The sequence below is a fragment of the Ornithorhynchus anatinus genome, chromosome X1 (genome assembly GCF_004115215.2).
Source record: "Ornithorhynchus anatinus isolate Pmale09 chromosome X1, mOrnAna1.pri.v4, whole genome shotgun sequence".
Lineage (NCBI taxonomy): Eukaryota > Metazoa > Chordata > Mammalia > Monotremata > Ornithorhynchidae > Ornithorhynchus > Ornithorhynchus anatinus.
The window spans coordinates 117,592,105-117,616,808 of record NC_041749.1 but is presented as its reverse complement, the minus strand read 5'-3'; the positions used below and the strand labels follow the sequence as shown (position 1 = coordinate 117,616,808).

General features: G+C 52.7%; 1 protein-coding gene and 1 non-coding gene across 2 annotated transcripts in view; one reads left to right on the top strand and one right to left on the bottom strand.

Annotated features, from left to right (window-relative positions):
* Positions 1-2,091: 2,091 nt before the first annotated feature.
* FBN3 (fibrillin 3) overlaps positions 2,092-24,704 on the top strand; it is a 100,402-nt gene continuing 77,789 nt past the window's right edge. The window contains exons 1-4 of the mRNA XM_029051471.2: positions 2,092-2,195; positions 4,904-5,211; positions 19,153-19,235; positions 23,314-23,412. Coding sequence (XP_028907304.1) covers positions 5,042-5,211; positions 19,153-19,235; positions 23,314-23,412 — 352 coding nt within the window. The 5' untranslated portion in view covers positions 2,092-2,195; positions 4,904-5,041. The remainder of the gene's footprint in view (positions 2,196-4,903; positions 5,212-19,152; positions 19,236-23,313; positions 23,413-24,704) is intronic.
* LOC114806846 lies at positions 6,072-6,209 on the bottom strand. Its single transcript, XR_003754903.1, has one exon. It is a non-coding gene; the product is annotated as a small nucleolar RNA SNORA7 (small nucleolar RNA).

Below are 24,704 nucleotides of genomic sequence, written 5' to 3'. Positions count from 1 at the left end.
GTGAGCCCCGCCCTACCTGCTCTCATCTCCAAGACACTCTAGACTGCCTTTCTGTGCCAGCCCAGCTGGCCTTGAGGCTGCTCACACCCAGTAATCTCTCTTCTGTCTTTGAGCCTCTGCCCTGGCCACCCTTTCTCACTGAACAACCTCCCTGCAGCCCACCTGCCACTCTCTCGTCTTAAAAAGCAGTTCGAGGCCACCTCAGCTAATCAATCCATCAACAGTGTTTACTGGGTACCTACTGTGTGCACAGTCCCGTACTAAGCACTTGGGAGAGGATGACTAAGAGACACGCAGGAAGGGCTCAGTACAGTGCTCTGCTCTGCTCTTTCTGGACCGAGAGGGGGCTCCATCCAATTTAGACCTCAAGAGCTCAATAAATACCATTGATTCAGAGGGCAGGCTCTTGCCCTCCAGGAGATAACAGTCTAACCAGGAGTTCATGATTGTCAACTTCCTGAGGAAGCCTTCACCAACTCACCTCACCCTCTTTGCCTCTCCAGAGCAAAATCTGTGACTTATTTCCCCCTCACTGTTACGAATTCCAGAGGGAATGGAGAAAGAGTTCTAACGGGTCAAATATCCGTGCAACCTTCCTCTCGTTTTTGTGGACTTTTAAGTTCATCCTCCTTGCTTCCCTGATTAGACCGGAAACCGCTCCGGGACAGGTACCGAGTGTCTCTTAGAGGGGCCATGATTGTCACATGTAGCACTGTACCTGCTCTGTGGGTCCCCGTGAGCCCGTTGTTGGGCAGGGATCATCTCTATCTGTTGCCGAGTTGTACATTCCAAGTGCTTAGTCCAGTGTTCTGCACAAAGTGAGCGCTCAATAAATATGATTGAATGAATGAATGAATGAATGAATGAATGAATGAATGAATGAATGAGAAAGGGTCGGTGGTGCCGAAAGGTGGAAGGCCCCCTTCCCATTCTCAGGATGATATAACCCCACTGGCCTCTCTGGCCTGCAGATATTTGCTGTTCAACAGTCAGAGCCTCCTGTCTGGAAACGTAATGGCCCTGAAGTGTGGGGTGGGGGAAAGGGAGGGAGGCCAAGTCGACATTTTACACTTTACTGAGGGAAAAGGGGGAGAAGCTCTCCCTCTGACTAAGTGTGCGAAGGCGCCCCCGACCACCCTGGGTGGCTTTCATTTACTTTGGGAGTGTTTGTCCATCTGTGTTGAGCTCACGTTTCTATCGGAAACCCCTCAGCCCCGGGGTGAACGGAGAGAAGGTGGCAGCGGGACCAGACGTGCTGCCAGGGCAGGCGGAGTTTATTATTCCCGCTCTCCTGTCTCTCCCCCTCGCCTCCCCCCTGGGGTCGGCAGTCCCGGGAGAGCCGGCTTTTCCCGGGGGTGGGGGTGGGGGATCCCCGTCGCCCGCCCCCTCGCCCTCTACTCCACGCCGAGCTCGCCGGCGCCGCTGTCTCCCCGGCGGGCGGGGTTTCTGCTGCCTTTGCTACCGCCGCCGCCAGGCCCGGAAACCCGGCGAACCCAATCAATGAACAAAAAGGAGCAAACCGGGGGCTTTTCCGACTTCAAAGACGGTCCGGGCCGCGGCGGGACCACGTGCGCGCCCACCGGGAGAGGGGGCTCGGTCCAATTCAGACCTGCCGTCCTTAACAGCCCCCCACCCCCACCCCACCCCACGTCTTTGTTCTCAAATTCGAGGTGAAGAACTCAGGGAGGGAGCAGGGCGGAAAGGCGCTCAAAACCCTCAGATCCCTTGGGCTTTCGGTTCCCACCCCACGCCGGCTCGGATGCTCCGGCCTCCTCCGGCCTCGGGGCCCGAGTCGGGACAACTCCGTTAGAAAGGGGGCCGGGGCTGAAACCGTGGGGTTCGATTTGTCCGGAATGGGCCCCCGGGGTGGGAAGAGACTGTTAGGTGCTAATGTCTGCAGGCGAATGTGTCTCCGCAAAACCCAGCCCCCCACTCCCTCTCCCCCTTCCCCCCGCCCCCGACTCCCCCTTGAAGTTAAAAACTTTTGGCTCAGGAATGTGGTAGGGTTGGCCTCCTGCTATTCTCACTCCTCTGCCCCCAGTCTCCCACACTAAGGCCCTCCCCCCGCCCAATCTGGATTAGGCTGTACCTTTCTTCTTCCCTTCAAGGGCGAGGGTTTTATTCCCCTCTTTTCTGCCCAGAAGTCTCCCAAACAAAAGAGTTCTGGGCACCTCATCATCTCAAGAACCTGCAAGGTATTTAACGGGCTCCTTCCCCGCCGGCCCGGGGAGCAGAAAGTGGGGGTGTGAGTGTGCGTGTGTGAGTTCGGGGGGCGCGGGGTGGGGGGCTCGGGAGGTGGGGGGCAGAGCGGCGAGGACTGCATTGTCGGGTGGAAGTTGATCCGGGGCGCTCTGGGGGGTGTGGTGGTGGTGGATATTTTTCCTTTGTTTGCTGGGACCCCGAGCAGCAGAGAGGGGCGGAACGGAGCAGAGCGGAGGGGAGCGCTCCTGCCCGCGGCTCCTATCGGACCTGGCCGGGAGCGCTTTGCGCCGTGTGGCGGGACCGGGTCTCGCCCCGGCTCGAAGCTTTTGTCCCGCGGCCGGGCCGGGCGGTGCAGCACGAGGACCGCTCCGAGCTGTAAGGAAGACATCCGCCCCGATGACTTCTCCCCCGCCGCCGCACGCGCTCGGCCCCTTTCTTTGGCGGGACGCTCCGGTTAACGCTTTGTTTGCCGGCGCATGGAGGATCTACGACGGTCGGGCCCGGGAGGGCACCGGGGTGGGGTGGGGTGGGGTGTCCGAATGACTCGTCGGACTGCGGGGGATGAAGATTCCCGGGCGCTGCCGTCCCCCTCTTTCGTGCATGTGCCACCTTGAACGTTTCCCTGCCCGGTGGCTAACAGTATCTGTCCCGGCGGAGTGTGTGTGTGTAGAAGAATCTCTGGGCCCCCCCGAGCCCTGGCAGGGCAAACGAGTGGGGAGCTGGCTGTCTTTGTGTCTGCCTCTGCCCCTTTCCCTCGGCCCTTCGTTGGGCTCCGTCTCTCGCACGCTACTCCCAGCGTGCTAAGAGCCGGGGATGCTGGGGAAACGGGCCAGAGGCAGGCAACGGCCACCAGCGCAAAGCTCTCCCACTTGGACCCTACTTCGGACTTTAAGTTTTCCCATTGCCCCGGGTATCTATTAGGCGGGAAGACGGAGGTGCGGGGGGGGGGGGGGACAGGGGGAGGGTGGGCTGGCCCAAGGGCAGACTTGAAGCCCGGAGGTGCAGTTGGTTTTCGGGGGGGTGTGGGGTGCTCGGGGTGGCGGTGGGTGGCGGAGACCCGGTGGGTGGCGGAGACCCAGCATCCAGCGGAGGAAAGAGATCTGGAAGCCTGGGACCCGGCCGGGGCCCCTTCCCCCAACCCCCCCATCCCCTTCCTTCCCACTGGACTAGTGGTGGTGTGAGGGTCTGACACTTGTAGGGAGAAAACTTGGGAATATCCCCAGCCAGGCACCCCCTCCTTCCTCTTCTCTCCCTCCCCATCTCCCCCTTCCTCCCTCTCCTCACCCCGCCCCCTACGCTGATCGGGGAAGTTTTTGGCAGGCCAGAGGCCCAGGAGACCTTCTAGTCCTGCCGGAGCGGGAGGCGGCAGAGGCCTCCAGGAGGAGGGGTGGGGGATGGAGATTGGGAGGGATGGGAGTTTGGGAGAGATGGGGGGGATGGGGTGGGGCCCCTTCTTCCCTCTTTCCCTCCCTCCCTCTTTCCCTCCCTCCCAACCAAAGAAGCCTTTGGGGAAACAGCTAGCTCCTGGCTCTCTATCTGCATTGACTCAGCTCTGCATCCCGGGTTAGGCTGGAGGCAAGGCGGGAGGGCAGTTTGGGGAGAAGTGGAGGACTCGGAGGAGATATCAAGGGGGCCTTTTCCTCCAAAATATCTCCAAGTCCAGTTCCCCAGCCCCACCCCTTGTCCATCTCCCTAACCTACCCCCACCAGCCTTGATCCTTGATGCCCGGAGAAAGTGGAGCGCTTGATGGTGGAGCTGACCTCAGACCTGGAGATCTGGGTCTCTTGTATGTCTCCAATTCCTGGGGCTTCTTAGGCCTGCACCAGGCACGGGGGATGGAGCTGGGTGAACCAGGACTGAGGTTTTGGCTTGGACATGGTCCCCAAACATCTGGGCTGGGGTCTCTGCATGGAGCAAGCCCAGAGACGAAGAGCGTTAAAGCACACGCCTGCCCAGCCAGTCAATCAGGCACTCGGCATCCACTGGGCTGGTGAGCGGCAGAGAAAAAAGACTGGATCCTTGCCCTTGAGGAACTGATTGATGGGGGAGGCAGGACACACACACACACACACACACACACACACACACATGCATGCACACACACACACACTCACTCCTACTGGATGCTGGTGGGGGGTTGACAGAGGGAGGAGGAGACAGTCTGGGCACAGTAGATAGTAGGACACAAAGCACAAGTTGGAGAGGCATAAAAGGAACTGCAAGAAACTCTCAGCAGAAATAGTACCCTTTCCACCAGTTTTTGGGCTAGCGGGTTGTCTGAGTGATTGGAACGGTGTGAAGGAGGGGAACGGTGGAGATGATCTAGGAAGGCTTCCTGGAGGAAGTGAGCACTGAGTATCATTTTGAAGAAGGGCAAGAGAGTTGAGGTTTGGTGAAGAGAAGGGACACTGCAGGACTCTGTCCCTTGATCCCTGCTGGAGGAATTTAATTATTTGGCTGTTTTTGCTGGGAAGGAGGGTGTGAACTTGTTCACTGACTGCACAGGGGCAGTCATTACATCATTGTACAGTAGGGAGCGGGGAGGGAGCCTGGAGTTGCAGATGGAGGTGGTGGACTTGCATGCAGGAAGTATCTGTAAAATGGGAAAACTTGATTGAACAAACACTTTTCTCTCTCTCTCTCTCTCTCTCTCTCTCTCTCTCTCTCTCTCTCTCTCTCCCCCAACCCTTCTTTTTCTAGCCTTGAACAGAACCCCTGCCCTGGGAGAAGACTTCTAACTTGCCAGGCTTTCCCCATTCCAGGACGGCAGCAGGCAGCACCATTCAGCAGGGAAGGGGCCTGCAGAGGAGCCAGGCAGAGCACTGAGTCCCTGCCGCCATGGAAAGTGCCTGGCTGGGCAGGCTCATTCTGGGATGGACCGTGCTGGCATCCATGAGTCCAGTCCAGGGCCAATATGAAGGGGACTTGCAGATTGATCGATTCGGGGGCTATGAGGAGAAGCACCCGCCCAGCCGAGTGAGACGACGAGGCTCTGACACTTTACGAGGGTATGATCCTGTTCTCTTACCCCCACCCCTACCCCACCCTACCCTGCCCCCTGCTCTCTGTTACATGTGCAGTATTCACCGAGCCTTGCAGCTGGATACTAATCAATCAGTCAGCAAGTCTTTAAGCAGGACTCTTGGGGGCCAGCCACCTGTACCTGGCACTGGGGGTCCATATTAGAGAAGACACAGTTATTACCCAAGCTGATAGGGGGACAGGACCAACATTCAGGAAGCCCCCATCCACAGGGGCAGACAAACACAGTCATGATAGAGATGAGCTGAGGTGAAGACTTGGGTCTTGCATGGGGCTGGTGGGTTGGACAGTGGGTGGGCTGAATTAGGGAAGGCTTCCTGGAGGAGGCAGCTTTTGAACTGCAAAGTAAAGTGGCGGGGAGTGGGAGGGTGAACAGGAGCAGGGAGTCTGGTCCATTTGAAGGGGATAATGAAAGCCAAGGCTTGGAGGCTGGAGATGAATGGAAGCAGGAGGGAGGCAGAGGTTTTCCCTCTGTGGAGGGCAGCCCAAGTCTGGAATTCTTGTGCAAGTCTCCTCTGGGGACCATCCTGGCCAGAAATCTTGTTATTGGAGTGGCAGCTCCCAGCTCCTGGTTGCCTGGGCAAATAGTGTCCATCCTTGTCTTGTCTCATGCCGTCGAGACATTTCCGACCCATAGCGACACCACGGACACATCTCTCCTAGAACACCCCGCTCTCCATCTGCAATCGTTCTGGTAGTGTATCCATAGAGTTTCCTTGGTAAAAATACAGAAGTGGTTTACCATTGCCGCCTTCCACGCAGTAAGCTTGAGTCTCCGCCCTCGACTCTCTCCCATGCCGCTGCTGCCCAGCACAGGTGAGTTTAGACTTGTAGAAGATTGCCATCCACTCACTAGCCACTGCCCAAGCTAGGAATGGACTGGGTAGGCTTCTTCTTAACTCTCCCTCCCGTAGCCGAGTCTGGTAGAGTACTGGAAACTCTCCAGGTGCCATCCTGAGAGGGCAGTGTCCATCCAGGAGCAAATAATTCCAAGCGGACTCTGGACCCCAGGACACAAAGGAGGGATGGGAATAACCAGTGGGTCCCACAGTGCTGATCCAGCAATGCTCTGGCCGACACCCAGTTGGAGAATGAGTTTGTGCGTTTGCCAGGGAGTGTTGGTAGTGGTGGCAGAGCCGGCAGATTAGAGCTGCTTAGTTTAGAGCCCGGCACTGGGGCTCGTCTCCCGGTCCCTGGAGATGATGGATCTTAGCAGACTGAGGCTGTGTGGCAGCCTCCCTGGGCAGGGAATGACTGAGCCGGGACAGGGACAGGGCCATGTCTAACATGTGGACTGCTGAGAGCACTTCCCAGTTCAGTGATTCCCCAACCCCTCCCTGTCAGCCCGAATCCACTTGAAGTGCATCTGAAAGCAGCTCTGACAGGGAAAGTGTCTGGTGGTGGGGATGGGTGGGTTGGACTCCTGCTTGGAGAAGGATGGGGGTGGGCAGGTTGGATGAGCATGGGGTTGGGGGGTTGGGGTGGGGAAAGGACATCCACGGCTGCGGTCGACAGAGACATGGCCCATAGCTCTGGAGCGTTCTCTGCGGGAGATGTGGGCTCAGGTCTTCAGGTATGGTTGTGCAGGTTCAGGGATGGGTCTCCTGGAAGGTAAGAGTTGAGACACCCAGCTTTCAGGATGGTCAGAGAGGGAGGGTGCTGACCTCTCACTGGGTTCCTGAGAGATGGGACATTCTGAGCCTGGGGGACAGTTTCCCAACCCATTCAGGGTTGCCCCAAGCCCATCCCAGCCTTGGGTGTTTTTCTCTGCCACTTTGGTTCTAATGACACTTTGAGCTGCTTGGGTGGAGGCGTGAGGGGGTGAGTACAAAGTCTCCTTCTACCTCCTCACCCTTCTACTCGCTTTCTCCCCTCCTTCCCTCTTTCCTTCTTCCCAATCTCTCCACATTCTACCTCCTTCTCCTCTGCAAGGAAGATCCCCCTCCCTAGTGTCTCCCACTTGCTCTGTTGCTTGTTTGGATATATTGTTCACTTGGGGAATCTGCTGACCCCCACTTTTGTAGAGGGCCCCAGAGGTAAGAGAGGACTAGGTCCCCTAATTGAGCTATCAGTGGGTCAGCAGAGTGACCATAGTGCCCAGGGCGGGGCTCTCTCGCTCCTGACTCTGGGATCGCTCCTGCCCTTTCCTGTCCCCTGGTTCCCCCATCTGCAAAATCAATCAGTGGTATTGATTGACCACTTACCAAATGCAGAGCACTGTACTCGGCGCTTGGGGGAGTACAGTACAATAGGGTTGGAAAATGACTTGTCCCAGGGGCAGCCGGTTCTAACCCTGCTGATTTGCTGGCCACTGCCCAAGAATGTGAATTGAATGGGGGAGCGAACTGGGGGAAGAGCCTGACTCATGGGAAGCAAGGATGGAGCAATTATCTGGTTGGTTTGCTCTGTGTACACAGCCTGACCAGATCATTCATCCGAAAAAAGAACCCCACTCTAGGGCCTAAATGATGTGGCTGGGCTGTCTACACAAGGCAAACCAACTGGAGATTTTTCAGTGGCGGGCAGGGCAGTGGGAGCCGTGTTGGCAGTGGGCAGGTGGTGGGGAGGAGTAAGTGGGGAGGACTTGGATGTGCTACCCTCAGGCAGATCCTGGCGATGTGAGGAGTGGGAGGAGGATGGGCATGGCTGGTATCGAAGGGGGAAAACTGGGCAGTGGTCAGGGTGCCGGGCCGACTGGATGGCTGGTGAGACCGTGCACAAGGGAGATTTAACGAGAGGCAATTCCTGGGTCAGACCCATGGTACTTCCAGCCTAGGGCTCTGTCTCTATGGCAACAGGGCGCTTGGAGGACCTGGGTGCTGGTTGCCCTCCTGGTTGCCCAGCCTCGTGATCAGGAAAGGGTCCATCCAACGCCCCTGATTCTTCCCCTCCCCACCCCCGGCTTCCCCTTTAGTGACCCAGGCTGGGCCATATGTCCCTGGATCTATCCCAGTCCCTCTGGACTCTGCTGGGATTTGCAGCTGTACACCTTCCCCTGGGAATTAATTCCGTCTGCTTACTCTCTGGGGTTGGATTTTGTGGGGCAGGGGAAGGGATGCAACAAAGGGTCTAAGGCTGTTCTTAGGGGTATCCCGCCAAGGATCTCACAATTTCAGGCCCTATGTGACACAGAGGGCTCACCCTGGCTCTGCAGGGCCCACTCATTCAATCGTATTTATTAAGTGCTTACTGTGTGCTCCTCCACCGGTTATAGACCACAGGCCCAGCCACTCCCTCGGGCCTGGACCTCCAGGTCAAGTCAGGTTGATTTCTTAATGTTAATGTTGGTATTTGTTAAGCGCTTACTATGTGCCGAGCACTGTTCTAAGCGCTGGGGTAGACACAGGGGAATCAGGTTGTCCCACGTGGGGCTCACAGTCTTAATCCCCATTTTACAGATGAGGGAACTGAGGCACAGAGAAGTGAAGTGACTTGCCCAAAGTCACACAGCTGACAAGTGGCCGAGCCGGGATTCGAACCCATGAACTCTGACTCCAAAGCCCGTGCTCTTTCCACTGAGCCACGCTGCTTCTGATTTCTCCGTTTGCTTCGGGAGTTGCCCTGAGAGGAGCAATGGCTAAGACTGACCACCCCAACTGTCTGCCTCACTCTGGAGCAGCGGTCCGCACCAGGTTTTTAGGCTGTTGGGGCAATATTGGAATGTAATGAGTTCTTACACATCACAGAAAGAGGAGGGGCAGATGCTCGAAATATCAGTCTCAGCTCCAGAACCCAGAGGGGCTCTGAGCAGCTGTTTGGTGCGGGTAGGGCTGGGTGGCTCTTTTAAAAACCCTCTTTCCTCCAGTGCACTGGTGTTCCCAAGGGTAGGAATTTGCTCTCCCACTGGGAATGTTGACATTTATTGGGTACCAACTGTGACTTTTTCACATCCCCCTTTCACAGACGTAAGGGAATGCCATTTCCACGACCATTCCTAAAGAATGCGGGTGATCGTTACTACTTGGAAAATGGTCCCAGTGCCCGGGCAGTATGCCCAAAGTGAGACAGACTGTGGGCCCTCAGAGATCCAAGCACACACGCACACACTGACCCAGATGGGTCATTTTGGAAGCTCTTTTTACTCTTTCCAAGCCCCCAGAGGCAGAGTGGTCAGTCTGCCCAGTCGTCTGTCAGCCAGTCTGTGGAGATAGTAAGCTCCTCCATTAGACTGAAAACTCCATGAGGGGAGGGATGGTGTCGACCAACTCTACTGTCCCAAGCACTTAGCATAGGGCTTTGCTCACAGTAAACACACAATAAAGACCAACCTAATTAACTTGTATCTACCCCAGTGCTTAGAACAGCGCTTGGCACATAGTAGCGCTTAACAAGTACCATAATTATTATTAAAGACCATGGATTGATTGCTAGACTGAGCAGTTGCAGGGGTCCCAGCTCTTGAGTTGTGCCATGGCTGTGGAGCACCTCCTCTCCCAACCCCTCAGGTGGGAAACAGAGGCAGGGACACAGAGCCCATTACTGGATTGGAGTGGAGAGAACCAAGTGAGTGTATTTGGGGAGAAGAGGAGAGATGTTCTGGAGGAAGCATGATAGATTGCTCCCTGGCTTTGTGGTGAGGAAGTGGGAGGGACAGGAGTTAGTTAGACATCTGAGAAGAGAGCTGAGGAAAGTCAGGCAACTCCAAGAAGTTACCCAGCTGTTCCTCATCTCTGCCAAGGACAAGGCCAGAGGAAACTGACTCAGATTGCAGCAAGAGAAACTTGAGATAGACAAAAGGAAGATCATCCTGATTTTCAGGCAGATTAAACTTTAATCCTAAAATTCCAGAGCTGAGAGGAACTTCAGGAGGCCCTCTGGTCTAGTCCCCTGCCTCCAGACAGGCGAACACCTAAATCATCTACAGAGCTTCAGGGCAGGAGTCCCCACAACCTCCCTGGGGAGCCCATTCCAGTGCTCCATAACCCTCTTCCTGATGTGCAGCCAAGATCTGTCCTGCTTTCATTAAGTCCAGGTGACCAAGGAAGGTTGTGGAAACTTGTTCCTTGGAAGTTGGTAAGATTTGGATAGACTGTGCCAGAGCTTGCTTTGATACTTCATAACCCAGCTGGTATTATCGACGCTGGTAATTACTACAACACCACCACCACCCGTTCAAAGTCTTCACAAATTTAAAATGTATAATTAAATACTTGAGCCCTGTTACATTTTTCATTCTCAACCAAGCACTGGAGAGGGGCATGGGGTTTGAAGGGCTGGACCAGAAGACCTTTCTAGATCCCTTCCAGTTCTGAGTGTCTAGGATTCTAGGATCTGTGGGGGTTGATGAGCCTTTTGAATAAGGGAAGTTAAGGAACACACACAGATCATCTCCAACTGAGAAGGGAGAGACAGAAGACATCATAAAGACAGGAAAGAGAAAACCCTACCTTGGCAGAGTGAAAACATGTCTGGGGCAGTAAATAGAGAGACATATGCACAGGGCATTGCCCATTCATTCATTCATTCATTCATTCATTCATTCATTTATTCAATCGTATTTATTGAGCGTTTACTGTGGGCAGAGCACTGTACTAACCACTTGGGAGAGTACAATGCAGCAATAAATAGACATATTCCCTGCTCAAAATGAGCTTACAGTCTAGAGGGGGGGTAGACAGACATGATACAAATAAATAAAGCACCCCCATGGGATGCTCAAAACATACTGTTTATGCTACTACCCTGCTACTGCTGCTGCTGCTGCTACTACTACTACTAATAATAATGGTATTCATTAAGTGCTTATATGTGCCAGGCACTGTACTAAGCCCTGGGACAGATAGAAGCGAATTGGGTTGGACTTATTCCCTGTCCCACATGGGGCTCACAGTTTCAATCCCCATTTTACAGATGAGGGAACTGAGGCCCAGAGAAATGAAGTGACTTCCCCAAGGTCACACAGCAGACAAGTGGTGGTGCTGGGTTTAGAACCCATGCCCTCGGACTCCCAGGCCCGTGCTCTATCCACTACACTGCTATTACTGCTATTACTACTGCTATGACCATTATTACTACTACTACTGCTATAAGCAGCGTGGCTCAGTGGAAAGAGCCCAGGCTTGAGAGTCAGAGGTTGTGGGTTCAAATCCCGGCTCCACCGCTTGTCAGCTGTGTGACTTTGGGCATATCACTTCCCTTCTCTGTGCCTCAGTGCCTCTGTGTGTGTGTCTGGAAGATGGGGATGAAGATTGTGAGCCCCATGTGGGACAACCTGATCACCTTGTATCCTCCCCAGCGCTTAGAACAGTGCTTTGCACATAGTAAGCGCTTAACAAATGCCATTGTTATTATTATTATAATTACTATTGCTGCTACTGTTACTACTACTACTATTATTACTATAAAGAGAATATGATTTGCCATCGCTGGAGACCTGGGTAGTGAAAGGGGAAAAAAGGTAAGTGAAAAAGATGGAGTTTGGGAGTAATGAAGAGAATATCGGGAAGGGAAGGCAGGGACATGGGGGATGTTGTACTAATAGTAGTAGTAGAAGTATTTATTGAGCACCCACTTGGTGCAGTGCACTGTACTAGGTGCTTGCACAGTACAAAACAAAGACGTATCATGTTTTCTGACTACAAGAAGCTTACACTCTAATGGGGAGACAAAAAATGTGAACGTATTTACAACTAGAATAGTCAAGATAAATAATTGAACATACAACTGAATAAGTATATTAAGAAAAGTGCTGATGATGGTTAAAAATAAGTTCATCATAAATGCTCATATTAGCTCTTGGGTTTAGACCATAGCCTAGTGGAAAGAGCCCCGGCCTGAGAGTCAGAAGACCTGGTTCTAATCCCGGTTCTGTCACTTGCCTGCTCTGTGACTTTAGAGAAGTCACTTCACTTCTTTAGGTCTCAGTTCCCTCATCTGTAAAATGGGAATCCAATACCTGTTCTTCCTCCTCCTTAGGCTGTTAACCTCCTATGGGACAGGGACTATGTCTGACCTGATTATCTTGTAGTTACCCAATTGCTTAGTACAGTGCTGAGGACATAGTAAACACTTATGAAATACCACAATTATTATTTTACTTGCTTCATGAATGGAGATATTAAAGGAAGAGGTAATGGCCATGTGCTGTCAGAGGAGGGAACAGCGAGGGTTTTTGATGTCAGAAGGAAAGAAGAGAGTGAAGCTGAGGGACAGAACGCGAGAGAAAGGAGAAATGACAGGCAAGGATGGGGATGGGGGAAAGGGTGGAGGAGGAGGAGATGATGCTGGAGGGTTAGAGGTACTGGACACCATAAAAGGAGAGGAAAAGTCAAGTGTCTCAAGAAACAAGGAGCAGGCCAGAGAGGCAGAAGGGGTGTGTGTGTGGGTGTGGGTGTGGGTGTGTGTGTGTGTGTGTGTGTGGGTGTGTGTGCATGGTGGTGGGGTGAGATGGGGTTAGGGGAGGGGGTGGAGAAAGACAAAATGTGGAGAGTTTTCTCCTGAATTCTTCTTCAGACTGACACATGCAGGAGAGAGGAGCCATTCATTCATTCATTCATTCAATCTTATATAATTGAGCACTTACTGTGTGTAGAGCACTGTACTAATCGCTTGAGAGAGTACAATTCAACAATAAACAGACACATTCCCTGCCCACAACGAATTTATGATCTAGAGTGGGGGAGTCAGACAAAGCTGACCCATTTGGAGGAACTCTGCCTCTGAAGCTGGCAGGGAACACACCCAACTTCCAGGCTAGAGAATGCTCAGTTCAGAGGGCACTTATTTCTTGGTTTTCAGAAATGAGTCCTAATTTTAGCCCCCGAGCCGTATGGATGGAGGCCTCACCACTGTGGCAAACCCACCAAAAACTCAGAAACCCCACAGCGAGAGAACTGATCCTAGCCTGGCTCCCTACATAGCTCCTGGTCACCAAAACCCACTGGGGCCTCTGGCCACTGCTCTCTTCCCTCACCCTTTGCATGTGTAGCATGATCTTCAGAATCAGTCACCTCATTTTATCCTCACAACATCCCCATGGGACAGCTGTTTTTCTCCTCATTTTACAAACATGGTCCAGAGAGGTGAAGTGACTGGAACACAGGTCTTACAGGTCCATGTTGCCCCATTAGATCACATTGACTCTTTCATCATCTTCTCCTCCAAGGAAAGCTGGTCTAAGGCAGCCACCCTCTTTCCAACTTCAGGACAACACTATATAATCTGGACAGTGAAAGTGGTTAATCTAATGGACATGGGGAGACTCAGAGAGGAGGGAGGGAGGCAGGAAGGAGAGGTGGAAGGGGGCAGGAAGGAGCTTAAATGAGAAGTAGTGTGGAAAAAAGCACAGGCCTGGCAATCAGAGGCCCCAGGTTCTAATCCCCACACTGCCACTTGTCTGCTGTGTGACCTTGGGCCAGCCACTTCACTTTCCTGTGCCTCAGTTCTCTCATCTGTAAAATGCAGATTCAATACCTGTTCTCCCCCCGCCCCTCCCTTACACAGTGAGCCCCATGTAATAATAATAATAATGTTGGTATTTGTTAAGCACTTACTATGTGCAGAGCACTGTTCTAAGTGCTGGGGGAGATACAGGGTAATCAGGTTGTCCCACGTGGGGCTCACAGTCTTAATCCCCATTTTCCAGATGAGGTAACTGAGGCACAGAGAAGTTAAGTGACTTGCCCACAGTCACACAGTAGACAAGTGGTGGAGCCGGGATTCGAACCCATGACCACTCCCAAGCCTGTGCTCTTTCCACTGAGCCACGCTGCTCCTCTAGCCATGCTGCTTCATGCTGTAGGACAGGGACTATCGGATCTGCTTTCACTGTATCTACCCCAGTGCTTGGCACATACTAAGTGCTTAACAAATACTCCGATTATCATTAGGATGGGGATGATGAGATGAAACTCACAAGGAGAGGCAGAGAGAGGTACATGAAGACTTTGATTCCATCCTCCTGGGTTTTTCCTTTCTGTTCCTTTACCTCTCCCCCTCCCCCGCGCCCCCCCATCTGCTGGGTTCCCTTGGAGACGTGAAACTACAGGAAGCCCGTTTGGCCCGACCAGCTCGAATATGCCGAGATGTGTTCAAACCTGTTCCCAGCTGGGGAGTTGAATGTTGACTCGAGTATGGGGAGCTGATGGGAACAGAGGGTGGATTCCTTTAGGCCAGAGATGCGAGGTGGACAGGACACAGGAAGTTCTAAGTGTCTTGAGACCCTGGCTGGCTGAAGGGGGGAGAGGTCAGTACCACAGTGAAGTGGAGATGGCTGGAGGCCCCCTCCCACAGACAACTGCCCCCACCCCGATTCCCCTTTGGTATCTGGAAAGGCCCTTTGTGCTTGGACTGAACCTGGGGTGACCCAAGGAACGCTGGCCTGTAGCCACTCCAGGTAATGTGACTGTCAGGGGCGGTGGGAAATGGGGCGTGTCTGCTTCTGTCCTGATTTGAGGGGGAGATAGGGCAGTTCTTGACCGGGTCTAGCCACCAAGCATCCTGTCAAGTGGGGTTCTTCTATATTCCCCTTAGAATCTGGGGGTGGGGGTGGGGGAATGGCCTTCTTGGGGCAGGAAATCTCTGCAGATTTGACTGCCTTTGATTGTTCTCTTATTCCAGGTTTGGGAGAAAGCTGACTTTTAAACCCATTGATTGATTTTCCTGTTGAGAATCTCGGGCCCCCTGACATCAGTGAAGCTGAGTGGCTGGGAGACTGAGAGCTAGGGTAGCCCAATCTGAGAACTTTGCAGGCTGGGGGAAAGAGGGGGAAGTCTGAGCCTTGTTCCAACTGAGCATGCTCTACTGGATCCAACATTCCAGCCTGCTGTTTCTTGTCTGTCCATCTCCATCTAAGTTTCCATCTCCATCTGTGGCTCAGGTCTAGGTTGGGAAGGGAGGGAAACAATGTAGCATCTTCCACAAGGGTCAGCAGGTCTCTCTCTATTATCCAATTTCTTCCTCCCTCTTACCCCCAGGCCCCCCTCCCACATATGCTCTCTCCCCTTGAGGAGTTGCAGATTAAGCAGGAAATCTCTGGGCTGCTTTTCCACCTCCAGCCTCCTCACGGCACAGCAATCTAGCCTGAGGCTCTCCTGGTGCCCTGTGGTCTGGGTAGCTGCCAGCACAGCAGAGCCCCCCCAATTTGGGTTCATAGGGAGGCAGATAATCCAATGCAGGTGTGTTACTGACTCCTCCCCAACTCTATCTTCCTAAATGCCACCCGAACGAAAACTGCACTCACTCCCTGAGAGGAGAGAGTCCAGTTCTTGAATCACTCTTTTCAACATAACCCTCCTTTACATGGAATTTAGGTCACATTATCCCAGGTTACCCCCCCTCAAGCTTCCCAGCACATTCTCTGACACCATCCCTTGCCCTCTGAGCATCACTGCCATGACTACATCTGCCTGTCCACAGCTCAGGACTGCCTGTGTGTCTGTCCTGTTTCTCCAGTCTAGCAATCAGAGGTATTTATTAAACGCCTCCTGAGTGCAAATCACTGCCCTCAGCGTCTGACAGAAGCGAGACACATGTTGAGCTGACAATCTAATGGGTGAGTCATAAAGAAAGTGTTTAATAATAATTATGGTAATTGTTAAGTGCTTACTATGTGCAAAGCACTGTTCTAAGCACCGAAGGAAGAGCAAGAATAAAGCAGGAAGTGGTAGGAATGTGTCAGAATGAAATAGCTGATTTACTAATTGAATATACAAATATACGGATAAATATACATACACACATATCTCTATATATTGGGGATGTGTGTGTGTGTGTGTGTGTGTGTGTGTGTGTGTGTGTGTGTGCACATGCGCTCTGTAACCATCAGACTGGAAATTCCCCTGGAGCAGAGACCGTGTCCATTCCCTACCTTGCCAACTACAAGATTCTGTCCCCTGAGGAGACAGAAGATAGATGTCTTGTGGATATTGATGGCGAATTGGGAAAGTTGCTCCTCCTCAGCATTAATCAGATGGGAAAGGACCCAGCAGCAGAATAAGATAACACTGACCTAGGGGAGAGCAAGGCTTTAGGTGAGTGGGAGGTGAAAAGAGGGAGGGGGAATGAGAGGATGGGGAGGTGTGTGTTGGGGAGGACAAGTTTACCTCTCTGTACCGTCTATCCAAGTGCTGCCAGACATCCTGCCCCTCCAGACTTGGTCCTGCTCAGGTCACCGGGATGGAGGAGAGAGGTATCAAGTAATAAACTCTTCAGATCAAGGTCAAACCTCCAGGCTTTTTGGAGGAGAGGGAGAAATTGTCAGAGAGGAAGAGGTTAAGGGTGGGAACATTAGAAGAGAGTGACTGGGGAGAGGAAAGTCTCAGAGCCAGAGCCCGGCGGGCATGTTGGAGGAGAGGGTGGGAGGAAGGGGAGAAGCGCCAAACTCCTGTGGTCTCCTAATGGGCTCCATCGCTTTTCAGAAGTAGGTCTCCATGGATTCTGAAAGGAGAGGAGCTGGGCATGGGAACAAAAGAAGGACAGGGAGTGAATCCAGGATGGATGGAGCATGTGGGGTGGATGCTAAGCTCCCTGTTGGGCAGGAGATGTGTCTACCAACTCTGTTGTATTTCCTATCCCAAGCGCTTAGTACAGGGCTCTGCACACAGTAAATCCTCAATAAATTCCATTGATCAAGTGATCGATTGAGGGAGGGAGTCCAGAGCACCAGTCCAGGACTCTAGAGAGGGGAAGGGGCCCCTGGGGATCAGCGGGGACCTAGAGGTGTGAGAGTGTGACCCAGGGGACCAGATCAAAGATTGTGACTTCAAGGCTTGATGTTCTTTCCATCTACCTTGCCTTCATCTCAGCTCCACCCTGGCCAGTGCTTTCTACTCCAGCCAAGCCAGCCTGATTTCTGGTCCCACGTGAGTCCTCTGATGCTGAGCCGGGGCACGTGCCTTACTCCAACTTGGATTTCCTTCCCCACTCCTCTTCCCTGACCCACGTGTCTTTGATCTTCTTCAAGACACTCTAACATCTCACCTCCTCCTAGAAGCCTTAGTTCTGGATAGAATTCTGTACACTGGGTTTATCGGCTGCTGTTTGGTGTTTTTAGATGTGTCCATCTCTTCTGTATCCATCATTCTTTCTGTTGAGTTTGTCTGGGTGCTGCTTCTTCATCACACTGTCAGCTCCTCAAAGGCAGGAACCATGTCTTCCCTGTTTCTCCGCCCAGCACCCAGCACTGTGTATTTTTGTGTGTATCCTGTCTCCCGCAAACAGACCGTCAGTCCTTTGAGGGCAAGGGACTGTCTTCCCATCCTGAGAGTGCTCAGTCCACTTTGAAACAAGGTGGGAGGCCTGTTTAGGGGATACGAGAGGCTGAGCTGCTTAGGAAGACCTCTTAACTCTTTGGAGGCTCTGTTGAGCCAAAAGAGAGAGATAGAAACCTAAAGTTTGTACCAGTTTGAAAGCTTAATCACATCCCTCCCTGCTCAGCATCTGATGTGGGCAGGGATTGTCTCTCTTTGTTGCTGAATTGTACTTTTCAAGCGCTTAGTACAGTGCTCTGCACACAGTAAGTGCTCAATAAATACAACAGAATGAATGAATGAGTCCCCACAGATCCCTCTCTTGGATGCTTCCTAAACAAACCTCGTGATAACGAAACAGAGGGAGCCTGATTTGGTGACTTTGTTCTAGAGGGATTTTCTCTTCCTGAAGGGGACAACTTGTTGAAGTGGAAGTTTTTGTTTGGTGTGGGGAGTTGGTTCTAAAGAGGTTTGCTGTGGGTCCCTGTCTCTGTGTGGATGGTCGCTTTCTTCACCTGTAATTTGGAGGCTCCAGAAGTGACAAAACTCTCTCAACTAGCTCAGCCCTGGGACATGTTCCCCATCTTTCCCAAGCTGGCTGGCTCCCAACTCTGCCTTTCTACATCCTGGGACCTTTGTAGAGGGAGGTAATGGGAGCTTCCTCTTCCCTTCTCTTTGTTCAGACATTTAACTCCTTGGCTCCCTGGCTGGGGATGGGAGCCCACCAAATCCTGAGGGGTTGCTGACTGATGTAATTTTGTCCCTGGATCATGGTCTTTGGTTGGTGCTCCCTCTGGGGATGGTAGTGTATGGAGTTTGGCATGTGTACACGTGCGCGCGCGCGCGCACACACACACACACACACAGAGCCACTTTTCCCCCTCTCATTCTGGATAATTCAAGCCAAAACAGGTTTGTTTCTTGCACCATTTAGATCTATGCCCTGCCCTCTGCCTCTGGCTGGGTTGTGTGGGGCCCCGGCCCCACAGTTTGGGTGCCACTGAGCCGCCAACGTAGCAAGATTTCCACCCCTTTCAGTGCTGGAGTCCCCGTGAAGCGGTTGGGTTGTGGATTTGACTTTGAAGTCCCACCAACGTCCGGACAGAGGCCAAGAGTGAAGCGAATGAAAAAGCAGCTGTGAATTCTCGCTAGGAACTCGCCAACTTTCCCAGAGGAGGGGGTGTGGGCCTGGCTGTCGGGCAGCTGGGGCCCTAGCTAGGGGGCCGGGAGAGCGGGGCTCCACTTTCTTTTGCTGGGATCAGCTTCTAGCCTGCAAGTCTCTGGATGCTGGCTCCCGGGGTCTGGATGTCCTTGTAATAAGCTACTCATGCACCCAGGAGAAGCCTTGAAAGGCAGGAGGCATTTGAGCGAGGTTAAGGCCTCCAGAGCCAACTGGAGGAGAGGGTAATGATGTGGCCAGTTGCTGAGGACCTGGCAAGCCTGGTATATGCCACAGGCACCCTCCCTCCTCCCCAGCCCCCATGGGTGCTGCCACAGGGTCACCAACTCTGCAGCTGTGACCCTGCAGGGTAGACACACGAGGGCAATTGAGAGAGGGCACAGGACCTTGTTGCTGTTGGTGCTTTTCTTCACCAGTCACTGCCTGAGACTCTTGGTTGATTGGGTGCTCTTGCTGGGGCCAGCAGGGAGAAGGGGTGTGTGTGGAGTAGGGGAGATGGGACTTGTTCTCAGCATGCCACAATCTCTCCCACATTACAGGCCAAATGTGTGCGGTTCCCGGTTCCACTCGTACTGCTGTCCTGGCTGGAAAACACTCCCCGGAGGAAACCAATGTATCGTCCGTAAGTAGGGATTTCTCTGCAGGACCTCACAAGTTAGGGGAGGTGGGGAGAGCCAGTCCAGCCCATTGGGGGTGGGGAGAGAGGGGTGCATGGAGCAGTGCAGAGGGAGGTGAGGGTGGGGGAAGAGGATACTAAGTCAGAGTTAGTCAAAAAGTGCCACTGATTGATTGACTGATTAGTTATTCAGAAGGGCTGGGTGCTGGTAGCTCCACAGCTCAGCAAAAGCCAGTAAGTCTCGTGGTCGAACAGTGGGGTCTGGCATTTCCTTTTAGCAACCTGAGGAGGTCACGGCCCAGTTCAGGATGAGCTCTCTCCAGCCCTCTCAGAGAGAAAGAAACCCTAGGGAAGTAGCCCACCAACCCCCTCACCATGTTGGTGTCCACCATGACTTGGGGCCAGTCATGTTCCTCAAAGACCAGGAATGTCTAGGCACAGTCAAGAACCCAAAGCTGTTAGGAAGTAGGCAGAGTGTTCAGAAGGGTGTGTGGGGGGATGGGGAGGGCGGCGGTTATAGGACCCAGAATGCTTCAGAATTGAACTCTGGTTGAAATTATGTTGGTGAACTGATACAATGAAGAAGAATCTGAGCAGATCCTGCCTAAAACATTCTTGGCATTGATGGGAATAACTGAGAGCTCCACTGTTCGACCAGAACTGAGGTAGCTCTGACCATGTTTTCAGCCTCCTGTAAGGGTATGTTGGTGACTGGTATTTTCTGTTCCAACACAGCCAGGCTTGCTCTAAGATTGGCAGATGGGGCTTAGGGCCCCAACAGGTTTGTAGAACAGACTTCCTATCGTTGCTGCCGTCTAATGGGCTCTGATTGGCTCGGGAATCATCTATATTGATGGCTGATCCCAGAGGGTGCTGCCTTCCTTCTCTCTTCCCTCGCCCACTGTTGGGCCTTCCTGAGCTATGGGATTACTTTGAGGAAATCCCAAGTAGCGGCAGGGTGGTGGGAGAACCTGAGGTGCTCTTGGTCAATCTGCGAGATGAGATGATGTCAGGGTTCCTAGAGACATGAGCCTTCCTGATGGCCTTCCAAGAGCATTCATTGGGTGCTGGGCATCACATTGGCCTCAGACAGAATTGTGGATAAACCAGAGGCTTCCACTAGAGAGTACAGTAGGGGGAAAAAACAAAAACAGTTCTAAGTGTATCCAGGAGCAGTGATGTCTAGGAGCAGGGCAGAGTCCAGGACTATACTGAGCTGAGCCTGGAGTTCTAGGTAATAACCATGGTATTTGTTAAGCACCTACTATGTCCCAAGCTTTGAGGTAGATACAATACTTACTATGTGCCAAGCACTGTGGTGAGCCCTGAGATAGATACAGGACAATCAGATCAGACACAATTTCTGTCCCACTTGGGATTCCCAGTCTAAGGCCAACACAACTCTGAAGGTCTGGCCTCCTTCAGGTCCCTGCAGGAAGAGACAACTGTGGTGTGAGGCCACTCTCCCTGCAAGACTTCCCCTGGTTGTAGGGCCCTCAAGTCCCACGTTGCACCCACATGTCTTGCCGAGGTCTAAGAGAGGCAGATTTGGGGGTCAGCACAGCGCCTCGACTATCTATGCTCACAGAGCTGCTACCAGATGGGAAGGGTTCACTCCTTCAAGAAGTGAAAGGTCTCTTTTCCCAGGATTGGGGTCTTGGGCATCTTGGGGTTCTAGAAGGTCTCGAGGAAAGGCCTAGAGAAAGGAATTTTAACCCCGCACTACTGGTGACATTTCACAGGACAGCAGATGGCACTCAGCCAACACCAGAGGAAAAAACCCTTTCCTGTTTGCTTTCAGTGGGGGAAGATAAAGCTAATCTCTATTTGTTTACTTTAAAAAAACCCCAAAGTTTCCCTGAAGAGAAGGGCCTGTTGACTGAGAAAGTTGGCTCTGTGTAAGTGTAAGTATCATTCTGTTCTCCCTTCTGGGGCTGTCAGCTGTCCTTACTCTCCCCCTGCCCCCAACCCTACACACACCACAGTCCCCTCCCCACCCACCAAAGAAGCTTTAGGGGGATAGGTCAGAGATCCAAGAACCACCTGACTGGGAGTCTGCAAACCAAATGTGAAAAGCCCTGCTCTTTGGCAGACCCAGGCAGCTGGTAGTGGATGCTCTCGGCTATTCTGCACAAAGTGTTCTTCAAGGCTTCCTCTTCCAGGAAGCGCTCCCTGATCCTGGCTCTGCCACTTGTTTGCTGTGTGACTTTGGGCAAGTCACTTAATTTCTCTGGACCTCAGTTTCCTCATCTATAAAATGGGGATGCAATATTGTTCTCCTTGTTTTGAATGTGAGGCCCTTGTGAGTCTGTGTCTGACCTGATTATCTTGCATTGACCCACCACTTAGTACAGTGCTTGGCACACTTTAAGCACTTAACAAACCACAATTATCATTATTATTATTTACACACACACACCAGTCCTATCCACGAGCCCCCTCATCATCATCATCATTAATTAACAATGCCATTTATTGAGCACCTCCTGGGTGCAGAGCCTTGTACAAGATGCTTGGGGTCAATACAACAGATGTAAAAAACCAAAAGGACCCATCCCTGCCTTTAAGAAACACACACTCTAAAAGGGGAGGCAAACAGACAGTTTGCCAGAGTGGACACTGGGAAATAAATAAATACATACATAAACAAATAAATAAAAGATAGACTCCTGAGTGCTCACGTGGTCAGAAGGTGACATATCCAGGAATGTAGGGATTAAATGGGGAAGGCCTCCTGGAGTAAGTGGTTTTTCAGGCAGGGAGAGTCATGGTTTAGTGAGGTTATGTTCCAGGTAGAGGAAAGGCATTCTCAACCATTCCTGTCTGTCTGCCCATATGATGGGGATGGTCTCTGTCTGACCATTTTCCCCTTTCATACTGGAAGCTCCCTGAGGGTGGGAACCGTGTCTGTTCAGTACACAGGCCTGCAGTGCCCACTAAAGGGCTTTGTTTATTGTGGTGGGGGTGGGTTCAGGACAGACTGATTCCCCGTGTCCCTGCTCGGCACACAGTAAGTGCTCAATAAATAGCATTGATTGACAGACTGATGGATTGGAGCTAGCCGAGTCATGGGCAGCCCCCAGAAGTAGATTCAATAGTGAGTCCCAAAGGAGGAGGCACAGGGCTGCCGACTGGGCCCCAGGATGATCGCTGTCTCGTGGAGTGGCCAACCGGCCAGTGGGAAGGGAATGGTTTGGAGGAAGGCAGAGAGGCGGATTCCTCAGGATTCCTCTGGGGGCTAATCGCCCTCTGCTTACACAGGTGAACAAATAGACCAGCTACTGACTGGGAGATGGGAGGGAAGAAAGGAGGGACAAAGGGATGGAGGGAGGAATGGAGCTGAGGGGTTCAGGGGAGCACAGGGGTGAGGGACTGGCCCTGGTTGACCCCCTCTTGCCCCAGACCACAGGGTAAGGTGTGGAGCCCTGCGTTTGCCCTTTGGTTTTTCCAGTGAAAACAAGATTTGGGGGAAATGGATGCCATTCTTCTGGGGTGAAAGGTCACTCTCCCAGCATGAAAGGTTGCTGACTTTATCTGGGAAAGCCTGGCTTTCATCACTGGGACTTCTGTAGTGTTCCCACACTGTGGCTGAACCGAGAAATAGCCAAACAACCATACCGAGCCTGCTTCTACCCCACACAGGCCAGAAACAGTTTTCGTAGGATTTGGTTGGAAACTGGGAATTCCCCTGGTCTGGGGTGGGTGTGGGGGAGAGAGGGAAGGGTTGGTTTAGCTTGGGTCATCCTGGATTTGAGGACCCAGTGGGCGGGGAAGGGTTCCTGGGTTGGGGCTTGAGCCCGGCCCTCCAGATTAGCCACCCCTGGAAACAGCTCCCCCCAGCAGCCTCAGACTGGACCAGTAGCAGTCGTACAGAACCTGGCTCCTCTCCCTGCCCAACACACCCCAAGACCGGGCTTTTCCTAGGTGGGCCAAGATTAGGGTTAGGGTCAGGGGTTAGGGGCCAAGGGTAGGGTTGGGGCCTCAATCTGGGGGCCATTCGGCCAACTGTCTTCCACATCATGGATTTAAGGTGTGGCGTAGCAGGCATACTACCCAACTCACTCTCCTTCCCCGTCTCTTCCAGCGATTTGCCGGAACTCCTGTGGGGATGGATTCTGCTCCAGGCCCAACATGTGCACTTGTTCCAATGGACAGCTGTCTCCTAACTGCGGCTCTGGTGGAGGTGAGGGGATCCAGGGCAAGGTGGGAGGCGCAGCAACAGGATGGTTAGGGAGACTTTGTGGACAGCCGTCCTCATGTTTGGGGTGGGTTTTCTAACACCTATAGCTTTTTCCTCGACATCCCTAACTTTCTCTTTCATGTCCCAGCATGGCCAGCTCGTCCGTGGAGCTACCCAAGTCCCTCTGGAACCTGCTGATATTTTTGGCTGCTCAGTTTCCTGTGGAAATTGATTCCATATGCTTATCACCCACTGGGTGAAGAAAAGCTTTCTTTTGTTTTTCACCCCCCCACTCTCCCCTCCTCTCCCTCCTCCCCTTCCTCCCACTTTGTCTGGTTTTTTCACTCTCTGCTTGCCACCTCCCCCAATCTCATTTCCCTCTCCCCTCTACTCTTCCTCCTCCTCCCATCCCACCCCCACACCCTCTCCTAACTCTGTGAGTGGGGTCAGGCTCTGGGTCTCCAGCAATCACCCTCTTTCCTTCCACTCCCTTTCCCATCTACAGACTCTCCCATGTGGGGAAGGACTCAGATGGTGGGTTGGGCAGGGGGGATGGTGAGAGGTGGGGACAGGCAAGAGTGTGGGGAGAAAAGCAGAATGAATTTGTGGGTAATTGAGCATCTTCCTTCCCAGCTCTGCCTCATAGGTCTGCCTCAAGTGTGTGTGTATGTGGAGGGGTAGGGGGTGGGAGGATGGGGATACTTGTCCCAGACTCTCTGGTGCATCTCAGGTAACACTCAGTTCATGTGTGATGTCCATGGGTTCACCCCAGACTTTCATGCAAACCGCTCTTTTGGGGAAAGGACAACTTTATGCCAGGAACTGAGACAAGCTTCCCCCACCCCCCACCCTCAAGATTGATAACAGCCAGGACCTGCATAGAAGCAGCGTGGTTTAGTGGAAAGAGCACAGGCTTGGTAATCAGAGGTCGTGAATTCTAATCCCGGCTCCACCACTTGTCAGCTATGTGACTTTGGGCAAGTCACTTAAATTCTCTGTGCCTCAGTTACCTCATCTGTAAAATGGGGATTGAAGCTGTGCGCCCCACATGGGACAAACTGATTACCTTGTGTCTACCTCAGCGCTTAGAACAGTGCTTGGCACATAGTAAGCACTTAAATACCATTATTATTATTATTGTTATAAGCTTCTCAGCAGTAGCGCTGTTAAATCGACAGATTGATCAGTGAGGGCCGGTGCGGGGTGGTGGGGAAGTGGTTGCCCAGATCTTGGGGTGGGTGTGCTCCCTCCCACATTCTCCTTACCCCAGCTGTCAGTCTCTGAAACCCTATGTC